This window comes from Puma concolor, chromosome A1 (genome assembly GCF_028749965.1).
Source record: "Puma concolor isolate L17-30 chromosome A1, mPumCon1.1.hap2, whole genome shotgun sequence".
In the NCBI taxonomy this organism is placed as follows: domain Eukaryota; kingdom Metazoa; phylum Chordata; class Mammalia; order Carnivora; family Felidae; genus Puma; species Puma concolor.
Window position 1 is genome coordinate 127340839 of NC_141667.1, and position 12835 is coordinate 127353673.

Below are 12835 nucleotides of genomic sequence, written 5' to 3' on the forward strand. Positions count from 1 at the left end.
CACCTCTAAGGAGACAGGCAATCTCCTATATGACCACTTTAGTAGGTATTACTACACCTACGAGAACAATAATCCAGTAATGTCACGTAATATGCAATCCTCGTTAAAACCACAGAAGTTTTCCCCAGAATGTCTTTTTTAAAAAATTTTTTAAATGTTTATTTTTGAGAAAGAGAGACAGAACATGAGTGTGGGAGGGGCAGAGAGAGAGAGACACACACACATCCGAAGCAGGTTCCAGGATCTGAGCTGTCAGCACAGAGCCCGGTGCAGGGCTCGAACTCAAACCGTGAGATCATGACCTGAGCTGAAGTTGGGTGCTTAACTGACTGTGCTACCCAAGTGCCCCCCTGCCCACCCACAGAATGTCTTTTATAGCTTTGCATAATTGTGATTTTTTCAAGATCCATTCAAGCCTCACGCATTGCGTTTGTTCCATCCATTTAATTTCCTCTAATCTGGAAGAGTGACCCACTTCCCTCAGGGTTTTTTGTTGTTGTTTATGGCTTTTTAAAAAATTTTTTAACGTTTATTTATTTTTGAGAGGCAGAATGAGGCAGTGCATGAGCGGGAGAGGGGCAGAGAGAGAGGGAGACCCAGAATCCAAAGCAGGCTCCAGGCTCTGAGCTGTCAGCACAGAGCCTGACGTGGGGCTCGAACTCACGGACCGCGAGATCATGACCTGAGCCAAAGTCACACGGTTAACCAACTGAGCCACCCACCTGCCCCTAAAGCATCTTCAATTTTGGACTTGTTTTCTAACGAATAGATTGAGATTAAACGTGTTTGGCACCAATCCCTCATAGGCACAATTGTGTAGTCGTTCCTTTCGCAGAAAGTGCATAAGTAGCTGATGCCAGCCAGTCTTTCTGCTGCTGAATTGTCCCCTCGGTCCCTGCATTAAGGGGTGCCTGCCATGTCCTTTTATCGAAAATGTACATTTTCCTTGGTTAATAACGAGGTGTTTGTTCTGTGGCGGGCACTTTGAGACTGTGTGACTGTCCTGTTCCCTAGTTACTTTTACCCACCATTTGTAATAAACATCAAATGATCCTTTCCTGACTCAGTTATTACACAGGGAGTTGCCAAATGATTTTCTAATTCTAGCATTCCTTCTCAATTTATTTAGCTGGCATTCCTCCGTAAAGATGAGCTTTTCCTTTTTCACATTTTTAGCAACTTCATTTTGAGGTGTAGGGTTCTGCCTTCTTTGGAACTCTTACCTCAGAGAAATGTGTGTGTCTTTGGGGGTGGGCTGGGGAGGGAGAGAGCCCAAGACTGAGCCCTGAGTCACACACAGGTCTCCATCCATCCATCCATCCATCCATCCATCCATCCATCCCTCCATCTATCTTCTTCCTCCCTGCGTGTTCCTCTTCAGCCACACTGGCTTCCCTGATGACTCTCATGCGCGCTCAGCATCTTCCACTTCAGGGCCTTTGCCTGGAGTCCCCCTCCCTTCCCCTGGAGGGCTGCATGGGTCACTTTATTCTTTGCTCTGCCCGGGTATCATCTTGCCAGTTTCCTCATCACCCCATATAATGTACCATTCCCTCCCCATTATTCACTGTCTCTTACTCCCCTTTGTTTCTTTGCCATCCTTATCAGCACCTGCCATGCTGATGGGAACAGCTTTTTTGTCTTGTCAGTACAGGGCCTGGGCCATAGTAGGCGCTCGATAAATATTTGTTGGATGCAAGAAGAAACACGTACATGAATGTATGTTTGGCAAATCTCTGAATGAGACCAAAGACCCTTCTTTTGTTTCTCGTCACCACTCCTTCCAGATGACCACAGGGACATCTGGAAGCCCTGGGCAGAGACGGACAGCTGTTCTTCCGTCTGCCAAGGGACAATGTGTAGTCAGCAGCCACTCAATTCCTGCCCAGTTATCAAAGCCAACAGAGCCATAAGATTATCTCCCTCCTCCTCCTTTGACATGATTTTTGGGGAATAAAAACAAATCAGAATTCATCAACTGTGAACAAAATTGTCAACTGTGAACTGTCAACAGTCTGGTTTAAAAATAGATGATTGGTTGATGAAATAGACTGGAGAAAGCAATTTAAATAAAATGTTAAAAATAATACCCAAAACATGCAAGGCAAAGCAAAGAGTGTGGTGTGGTGGAGAAATGTACCCAGTGGAGACTTGTGCGAGCAGTGAACCAGAGAGAGGTTATTAGTTTTGCTTTACAAATCCTAGCAGAGAAAGATTTACTGGCCGTTTGCAGTAACGTTCACTCATTCCGACGTGTTGGTGTGTTATGCAAAACGGAAGGAAAGATTGGCTGGGAAATCTGCTAGCACGTTTATTTTTAAGTAGGTCAACATTTTGAATATTTTTGCCCGTTTGTGAAGTCTTGGGCTCCCTCCATCTTCTCTGTTTCTGTGATGACTGGGGAAGGCATTTTTCTCCCAGCAGGTCAAGGGGTATAGAAGCTTCCGGAAGTTATAATTATATTTGTGTTTCTATGAATGTGGGTTCCCGTACAATGTTTAAAAGTTGTTAATTTCCCATTTTCTAGGCTCCTCCTCCTTTTAAAGAGTTACAGCTAATTATTTATTTAACCACATTATCATAAAATCAATATAAAGTCTTGAATTTTTCATACTTGCTCTTTTTTGCGCATGAGTCACAGGTGATATAATTTGGCCAAATTCTGTACGTCCACTTGCCTAACATCCTGAGGCTGCTGTTCTGTGTTTTTTCTTTTCTTTTCTTTTCTTTTCTTTTCTTTTCTTTTCTTTTCTTTTCTTTTCTTTTCCCTTTTCTTTTCTTTTCCCTTTTCTTTTCTTTTCTTTTCTTTTCTTTTCTTTTCTTTTCCCTTTTCTTTTCTTTTCCCTTTTCTTTTCTTTTCTTTTCTTTTCCCTTTTCTTTTCTTTCTTTTCAGGAGAACTGAGTCATCTTGGCACAAAAGCATTCCCATTCCTTAGAGGCTATCCCTTTTTAAACATTGCTAGGGCTGCTCTAGGAGTATCCCAAACTGGGTGTCTCAAACAATAGAAATTTACTATCTCACAGCCCTGCAGGTAGGAATTGGAAGCCAAAGTGTGGGCAAGTTTCCTTCTGAGGCTGTGTGCCGCAGTCCATCTCCTGCCATTCCTTAGCTTCTAGTAGCCTCCGGCACTCCTTGTAGATGGCTCTCTTAGCACACCTCCCTCTGCCCTCTGTTTGTGTGTGCCCCCGTGTCCAAATTTCCGTTTCTTAAAAGCATGCCAATCATATTGGATTAGGACCCACCCTATGAGCTCGTTGTAAGTTGATTATCTCCATAAGGACCCTGCAGAATACTGAGGGTTAAGACTCCCAGATACCTTTTATGAGGGATATAAGGCATAACACAAGGTGCAAACTTTTCTAGAGGGCAAGCGGGGGGCCAGGGCATTGGTGATTCCTCTCCGCTTAGACCCACTTTGCACATGGGCCAGGGCTGGAAGGGCTCTCCCCCACAGGCAGCGGTGCCCATCTGAGGAATCTTTACATTTATTCACTGTGTCTTTCCTCTGCTCTGATCGAGGAGCTCCAGGGCATGCCATCACCCTTGGCTCTTTGGGAGCCTTGAGTAACCGACGGGCTCTCCCCTCTAAATCCAAAATATTCATTGATACTTCTTTCCTCCTCTTTTCTCCCCACGGTATTTTCTTAAAAATATTTTTTTTACGGCTACCCCTTGATCAGTTCCCAAGAACGTCAACTTGTAGTTTTTATTGTTGTTTTATTGTGTTTGTTGTTGTTGTTATTATTATTATTATTTTGCTCATGCACCTCCAAGCCACAGATTCTAAGAAGTAGGCTCCCAGTCTATCCTCTTTAACTTGGCGCTTTGCAGACCCTGTTCTGACACGGGTAGCGAAGCCCGGCTGACTGCCTGTAGCCCCAGCACTTGCAGGGCAGACGTGGCGGGAGGGGATAAATGCTTACTGCAAAGTCTTTACTGCAAAGAAATCACCATGTATCATGTTGTCAGTTTGTAACTCCAGCTTTGGACACTCCGTGAGAGAGAGAAGGTGTGGCGATCCTGAAAGCTTGTCATTTGGGAAGGGAGCCACCGATGTCTCTGTGGTGTTAGGAGACACTTCCTTCTCCCTCCTCATGGCTCTCTGGGAGATTTTCACTCTCACGCTGTGACCGTTGCTTCCTCTTGCCCAAGAAAGGCTGCTTATGTCCCGATGGGAGGGAGCCTAGTGTCTCTTGGGTCAGGAGCACATTCACAGGATCACTGCATTGGCAAAGTAACATGGGCTGGCTCTTGTTCTCTTGGCCCCGTTCTCTTGGCAGCCCTGTCCTCAAGGGCTAGCACACCTGCCTTGTGTTTCCAGGATCTGTGTGTGCACAGCCCAGGGCACCCGTGTGCAAAGCCCAGCCAGGTCTGTGCATTCTCTCCGCTTGTGTATCCAGGTGAATGGCTAGGGCTTTGCCGGGCGTGTGTTTCCTGCAGATTGGGAGAAGGAGTTGGAGGCCTCTGCTTGGCGTGAAGGTCTCAGTCAGGTTGTACGGCCCCATCTAGCAGGAAGCTCTATACTTGGGGACATTTCTGGCCCCTGTGAGTAAAGCCGGTGCGGTGACTACCTTTTGGCATCTGTGACTCTTCTTCCCCAGCAGGAACCTGGGGGAGACAGAGGGTGGGCGAGAGACTGGGCGGGTCGCCTCCTGGGTTCACTTTCGTGAAGCGCTCTGAGAAGGAAACGTGTGTGAGGTGCCTTGAGCATGTTCTGCCCAGCGGCAGTCCGGGACTCTGGTTCAGAGCTGGGTACCCTGTCCCCTCACTGGCAGGTACTCAGGTATACTCTCACTTAATCCACTTAGCAACTTTCCCTGGGAGGTGGGAGGCATGGGTAGAGCTTGGTTGTCACTTTGATAGAAGCATGGAAACTTTGTTTCATATTTTACCGTAAGATATTTGATACACATGAATGTACGTGTCTTATTTATGTCAGTTGCCAAGCCCAGAAACGAAAGAAAAGCCTCAGAATCTACCACTAAGCTTGTGAAATAAACCATTCTCCGTTTTTGCAGCATTTCTGTGGGATGCCATTCTCCTGCCCCTGCTCCAGAGGTAACCCCTATCTTGGCATTCGCCACCCTACCCCCCATATGTAGTTACTCATTTATAGGTATCTCTAAGTAGCGTGTTTTGATCTTTATAAAAAATGGAATTCTAGCCCTTTGAGCTTCATTTAAATGCCACATACTGTCCTGGGAGATAAAAAAAAAAAGCAGATCTGTGCCCTTGAAACATGGATTTTTCACTGGTGCAGATAAATCTTGTTTTCTCTGGTGGCACCTCCCTGGGGTCAGGGATGAGGCCAGGCTGCCTCCACAGATTGTGACAGCGGCTGTACACGAGAGGGGGTCCTGCGGCCAGCCAAGGAAGCTGAGTTACTAGAATTACAGTCCACAGGGGCTCTCAGGCGAGACCAGGCCACCCAGGGGAACTAGTGTTCGGGGCAGCTGGGAAGCAGATGGACAAGCTTCCGACTCCAGCAATAGATGGGGGTGAGTGGGGAGGCGGCAAGGCCGGGGGCTGGATGTGGAACTCACAGAGAGGACTCAGGCGACAGGTGCGGGTCAAGAATGCTTCACCGTGGAGATCCCGAATATGGAGCTGCAGCACTCGCGTTCTTTGTGCAAGCAGATTGGTCACTCCTGGTGGCCCCAGAACAGGTTTAGAGCAGCACAGTGGGCAACACCACCTTCTGTCTTTGCCATTTAGCAGCTATTTACTGAACACCTACTACATGCCAGGGCTAACACAGTGACTTAGACCTTTTCCAGCTGATAAGTACCTCATGGCCTAGTAGGAAGTCAACGCTGTTACCTTTTCGTAAATTATGTGTAGTAACAAAGGATCTCTAAACGTCAGTGGCTTACGAGAGCAAACATTAATTCCTGGCTCATGTTGCATGTTAGCCGTGGGTTAGCTGCAGCTCTGGTCCCATGCCCTCTGTGTCTCAGGCCAGAGGAGCAGCCCTTATCTGTCCCATGTCCTTTCATGGTAGAGGGAAGAGTAACAGGGGTGATGAAACCAAGAAGTGGTCCTTGAAACCTCTGCTCAAACCTGGCCTGTCACGCCTACTCACGGTTCACTGGCAGAACAAGTTACGCGGCCAGGACTGATGTCACCAGGGAGGGGAAGCCCATTTCCCACGAAGCATAGATTCGTCTTTCAGGGTGACCGGAGAATGTTTGGGAAGAGTATGACACCTGTCACAGATACAAACAGGTGATCATAGTAACAGGGGGATAAGGCTTTATAATAAATGTATTAAGTTTTGCCTTTATAAAATGCATTTTCACGTACAAATGTATCGTTTCCCCTAAATGAGCTTTAGGAGTTCTGTTGAGAAAATAGTTGGAGAACTGCTCGTCTTAAACAGGATTGTTCCAGAGCACTGGGGCAGTGGAAGGAGGCCGGACTGGCCACAGTAGTCTTCTCTCTAGCCCCGGGCACGTGTTCACAGGCTGCACTATTTGGAAGAGCTTTCTGACACAGGTGACCCACCTGCCCCCTTCCTGCCTTCCTCTTGGCTTGTCTTCTGTCCATCAAGCGGTCAGCAGGCACATCCCACTCCTGTGGGTCTTTTTCTTGTGCTGTATCTCTACGTACACATGACTCCTGCCTCCCTTCACAATCCTGGCCACACGGCTTTATTTTATTTTATTTTATTTTATTTTATTTTATTTTAATATAATTTATTGTCAAATTGGCTTCCATACAACACCCAGTGCTCATCCCAATAAGTGCCCTCCTCCATGCCCATCACCCACTTTCCCCTCCCTCCCACCCCCCATCAACCCTCAGTTTATTCTCAGTTTTTAAGAGTCTCATGGTTTGCCTCCCTCACTCTCCGTTTGTAACTTTTTTCCCCCTTCCTCTCCCCCATGGTCTTCTGTTAAGTTTCTCAAGGTCCACATATGAGTGAAAACATATATATCTGGCCACATGGCTTTAGAAGGACGTGCTCTTTTTTGCCTTCTTGTTAAGTCTGTTGAAGTTGGAGGTCTGGGCCACGGCCCCCTTTCATACCGTCCCCACCCCTGCTGCTACCACACTGGGCACGTCCTGGATGCCTAACAAATCTGTACAAAAGGCAGTTGCATCGAGCGGAAGTCATCTCCCTGTCGGCTTGTCTGTTTCTCTCTCTCCACACCAGTAGCCGCTGTGTGGGTGACAGTTGGAGTTACACCGAGTGACTTCAGTGCAATCAGGGCCAGGTTGGAAGCACTCTGGCCCTAAGTCTGCAATCCATATGGCGACCGAGTAGCTCCGCCCTCACCACGAGCCAGCGTTCATCTGAACTCACATGTGCTGCTTTGCAAAAGCCAGTGGCCTGGTCACAAGTTTGCATTTGTGTTTTCCCTCTTTTCATTCTTTTAAAAGTTTCCCCATGGCCCCTGGTAAGAACTGTACACAAAGTTGGGTGCTCAGTAAACTTGGCCAGTCTCCTCTTCCTTTGAGCCTCCCCTGGATGGAAACACGGTTCTAGGCCCATAGGCCTTAGCACAAGGCTGATTACACACAGGTCTTGATCCTGAGAATTTTACGGGTGGAAAAGGAATGATGGTCAGACAACTGAGACCGAGGCCGGTAGCGACATGGAGTAACAGTACAGCATGTCTGCTCTCAGAAGCCCATTCCTATGGCAGAAACACTGCTGTGGGACCAGCAAATATCTAGCCCTGTAGTCAGACACAGCTTTGAATCCTCCCTTTATGGCTATGTGAACCTTTACGTGTTATTTAACCTCTCTGAGTTGGTTGCTTATTCTTTAATGTCAGGCTGCTAAAAATGCTATTAAATTGTTGTGCTCTCTTGCACCTGCAAACGTCCTTTCTCGCTTGTGCTCTGAATCAGTTGAGACTTGAGAATAAGAGTGGCAGAAAGAGCAAAACTGGCCGAAAGTGGCCAAAATACTGCCACCGTTGGTGACCAGGGGTTGACAAGAGGAGATTTGGCCTTTGGGCTTCAACACTGAACCTGAGAATTAAGCGGGCGCCTCCACTCAGTCCCAGGCTAGAGGCAACCACAGGCATCCTCTGGGGGAAAGAGTGTGTGAAACTCAGGTTTGGGATGGTTGAAGTGAAAGCATTCACTCCTCGCTTGCCCCAGACAGGAAGAGGCTGGGCCTCACATACACCATGCCTATGTGCTCACTAGATGGTTACTCTGCCTTCCTACTCCTGCTCAGCATGTGAGCAGCTGAGATGGCCTAGGAATGCTGCACTGGGGCACAGGCACCCTAGGTAGGAGTCAGAAAGCCTGGGGAGGTGGCGTTCTGCTGAGGGGGAGAGTCTTTGTGGACCCTTGGGATGCCAAGACGTCATTTCGGATGAATATTTTTATTATGTTAGCAGTTAAATTTGCATTTACCATGAGTAAAGTAAGCCCTCCAGTGCTCTGTGGTGATTTTGGATATTACCCTACACAGTTGGAAAGACATAAAAGGCCATTTCTTATTTAGCATTGTACGCTGTGAACCTTTACCTGAGATGGCCTCCTCTGTTCTCTTTGTTCCCTGTGAGCCTAACCAGTTGGAGAGGTACTGGCTGTTTCCTAGGGAAGCCAAATAGTGGTCTGCTTGGCTGTGTTCTTTTTTTTTTTTTTTTTAATGTTTATTTATTTTGAGAGGGAGAGCGGGGGAGGGGCAGAGTGAGATTGGGATTGGGAGAGAAAGAACCCTAAGCAGACTCTGTGCTGTCAACGCAGAGCCCGACTCGTGACTCGATCCCACGAACCGTGAGATTGTGACCTGCGCTGAGATCAAGAGTCAGGAGCTTTAACCGACTGAGCCACTCAGGCACCCCTGGCTGCATTCTTAAAGCCTGTTCTGTCTCTCTTTTGCAGTGCAAGTTGGAGTTCCATGCTTGTTCCACTGGCAAGAGCCTCACCATCCTCTGTGATGGGCCCTGTCCGTGTCTCCCGGAGCCTGAGCCACCTAGACACAAGACAGAAAAGAACGGTGAGTGTGAATTGCAGGAGCTTCCGTGGGAGGAAGTTTTACATGGCCCAGCTGTGCCTTCATGCCAGCAACCTGGCATTTAACACAGCCGTTCGAGCCCACAAGGGGCGCAGCGGACAGACTTGGCAAGTACTACAGCTTGTGCCGGGACTTGGAGCTGAACTGCCTTCAGCTACCGTTAAAAAGAAAACGAAGAGCTTGAGAGTCTTTGAAAATCATTCTCTTAGACCAGGGTATGCACTAGGCTCTTTGAGAGATCAAGTTGGCTGTGGCGTGGGAAGAGCAGATTTTTTGGCCTCTTCGAACAGGGTCCGCCCTGGGGTGCATCTTGGTCTTCCTTGAACTTTAATCTCTAAGTCCTTTGAACTTCTCAGGGCCAAGTTTCAAACCAGAAACCGTAGAGACATCACAACCGTGGAGAGTCTTTTCCCCCCAAAAGGCATTTCTTTATTAATATGATCTGCTGGGAATGCAGCACAGAGCCAGGGGCACATGAAAGGAGAATACCTCTCCAGGGGCAGCTGATTCTCTTCCATGGCGGAGAGGGGAAGGAAAGGTTGGGCTTATTTGGGTGTTTCAGTGTTGGAGAAAGTCAGGCCATCCCAATGGCCATGGCCCGTTTTTGAGCCTTCCTTAATGAGGCCCGAGATAGAGGTTTGCGTTTGCCTTCTGTGGAACTGGGCTTTCTCCATCGTAGCTCTTGTTGCATGGAAAATGTTATACGTTTCTGTATGTGAGTGAGTGAGTACGCATGCACAGATGCCCCTTCTAAACCATCTTCTGTTGGTAATGGGAGAGGACGATCAGGGTGTGTGTGTGTTTATATGTTCCCCTCTTTGTGGGTCATATTGCCTTTTCCAGGGCACATAGGTGAAGATGTTGGAATGTGCATTTGTTCATGGTGGCAACCACAGGAATAATGTGTTAAGATGCTCTTTGGTGGGGGTGGGGGGTTCCTGGTTAAGCCTCCAACTCTTGATTTTAGCTCGGGTTATGATCTCATGGTTTTTGAGTTCACGCCCCACATCGGGCTCTGCACTCACAGTGCAGAGCATGGTTGGGATTCTCTCTCTCTCTCTCTCTCTCTCTCTCTCTCTCTCTCTCTCCCCCCTCTCCCCCCTCTCTCCCCCCCTCTCTCTTCCCCCCTCTCTCTTCCCCCCTCTCTCTCCCCCCTCTCTCTCCCCCCTCTCTCCCCCTTCTCTCTCTCCCCCCTCTCTCTCTCCTCTCTCTCTTCTCTCTCTCTTCTCTCTCTTCTCTCTCTCTCTCCCCACCCCTCCCCTGCATTTGTGCGCTCTCTCTCTCTCTCTCAAATAAATAAACTTTAAAAAAAAAAGAGGCTCTTTGGAACGTTTGGCTTGGAATGTGGAGGGAGTTTGAAAACCAGCGCTGTGGTCACCAATAACGTCTGTAAATTCCTCTTGATTACCAAAAGCTGATTGTACTGTGTTTGGGCCTGACTCCTTTTTATAACTGCAATAAGAAATGCTCATTCATATGCATACACCCCCTTGGAATGTGGCCAGAGAACCTAAAACCCTGTGGTGTAAAGCAGCTGCCAAATCCAGAAAATTCACTTCTGTCTGGGGAGTTCTTAATAATCTTAAAAAGTTATAATAGTCTCTGTTGTTCCAGTTAGGTTGTTTACTGCTTGTATTTACACTTCTCTTCTGAAGGGAGGAAACCAACCCGAGAAAGTCACCTTCACCATTTTGCCTGTGGTATCTGTACAAGGGGGTGAATTCATCTCTCCTCAGGGTCTCCCAAATCCGCACAGGCTTCCTGATTTGCCATGATGAGGTAACAGACTGGTTTTCTGGGGAGGCTTTGTGGTTCTCCAAATGAAGTACAACACCTCTTTGTTTTCTTTCCTATTTTTTTTTTTTTTTTTTGAGTGAGCTCTATGCCCGGCATGGGGCTCGAACCCCCTGTTTCTGAGATCAGAGTTGTATGCTCCACTTGACTGAGCCAGCCAGGCACCCCAGTGCGTATTTCTTAATGATGGGCTTGTCACACCTGATTAATTGAGATTCATTCTCAAGTATGACACTCGAGGTCCAGCCTTGCGTGTACCGTGCATTTGTTTGATTACGTAGTGGTAAAAATCAGAACAAAGTCTTACTGCACCTTTGCGAGTAACTGCATTGCCATTAATAGTAAAGAGACTCTGAAAAGAGTATTGTTCACGAATCCTGAAAGGTCAGTGAGAATAAGAAAGCCATTTAAAAATGTTTCAAGTGAAAATGTTGGAAAAAGCGTGAACTACTAGGTTAATAGTAAAAGATAAATCAGGAAGAATAAGAAGGGGCTTCAGACACCTATCAGAAATGACGACAATAAAAAGTAATACCAACACTATCCCCAAACAAATAATCCAAATTATATTTCCTTCATCGGTTCTTTTAGTCCTGTGTAATTATTTTTTGTTCCTCTGGCTTTTGGGTCAGCAGTTTGCTTTTATGAAGTCATCTGCCTCTGCCCTGGAAAGAGCCCTGGAACTCAATACTGGCTCTCCTCTCACCTGGCAATTGTCTAAGGAATATCACCTGGGAAGCTGGCAGTGATGAGTCTGTTACTTGAAGTATCGATCAAACTTGGTCCAGTTCTTTCTGTGAGGGTTTGAGACCGTCCTCCTTGGTTTAAGACCCATTTTCTAGACTGTGACTTAGTGTGGAGTTTTTATGTAAGCCTGAGGGGGGAGCAGAAACTACCTGCTGATAAGACTGAATGGCTGTAGTTAACTTATTCCATATCCAACAACATCCTCATGGAGGAGAGCATAATCCCCTATCAGGGTATAGTGCTTAACTATTTAATACAGATTTGATCGGTATTCACCTGGAGGATAAGGACATATCATGGGCAGGGAAGGCATTAATAAGCCCCCAGGGTCATTTTGTGTAATGAGACATTTAAATTGATAACATTTTACCTGGACAAAGGCAAGGGAAGACCGACTCTTCCTTTGATTTGACATTTCTTTGCATGAGGCTCTCAGAAGCTGAGGTTGTAGCAGGTGGGGTGAAGGGGACAGAGAGGGTGGAAAGGGGAGATCAGAGGTAAAATGAAGGACACTGACCCCGCAGAAGCTGCAGGCAGTGAGAGTGGCAGCCTCTGGCTTCCTGAGATGCACTGGGGCTCTGCACCGTGTCAGGAGCAGTCTTGTTTCTGGACCTGTCGCCGACATAACATTTCGTACGCTCACAAATGGCGGTGTGTCAAAAGTGTGGCGATTAGGGCTGTTGTTGATAACATTTTATGTTTGATGTCATCTCCCTTTTGAACCTTGTTTCTCTGTGGTAACAAAAACAGTCATGTAGTCACTTGTAGATAAATTCTGTTAATTCCCAGTTGTATCTCAGTTGCAGGAAGTAGGGGTTGGGTGAGGGCCTAAGCCCTGCTACGTTGCTGGGAAGTGGCTCCTGGTGTTGTCTTTCTCTGGCATCCACCTGCATGGAGTTGTTAACATCTCCAGTTAGTTGGCCAGCCAACTAACTGAAGTGCATGCTCCTTGCATCCAAAGAGAGAGAGACATTTGCGATCCCAGTATGACCTGTGCTGACCATGACCATTAGGTCATACGGAGTGCTCTTTCTTCTATGTCCTGCTCTTCTGGATTTACTAGTCCTCACACAGCCCCCTCTCTGGCCCCCTTCAGGGCCCCAGAACACTTGAGGATGTACTTCCATAACCTTTTAGTGTCAAGAGAGATTGATGAGGTTGCTGTCTCAAGCCCTCTGTCCTTGGATCTGCTTGGCAGCCATTTGTATTTTATGCAGAGGATCTTTTCACCAGGCTTGCCCCAGATTGGATTTCCAGTTGGTAGGAGAGCCCAGATCCTCTCTGTTGCTGGGAGCTGGTCGCCTGCCTGTGGT

The 12835-nt window shown here is 47.3% G+C and overlaps 1 protein-coding gene across 1 annotated transcript in view; it reads left to right on the forward strand.

Moving 5' to 3' along the window:
• The window catches only part of SPOCK1 (SPARC (osteonectin), cwcv and kazal like domains proteoglycan 1), a 520792-nt gene that overhangs the window by 424017 nt on the left and 83940 nt on the right, over window positions 1–12835 (forward strand). The window contains exon 6 of the mRNA XM_086703440.1: window positions 8849–8963. Within this exon, the coding sequence (XP_086559566.1) occupies window positions 8849–8963 (115 nt within the window). The remainder of the gene's footprint in view (window positions 1–8848; window positions 8964–12835) is intronic.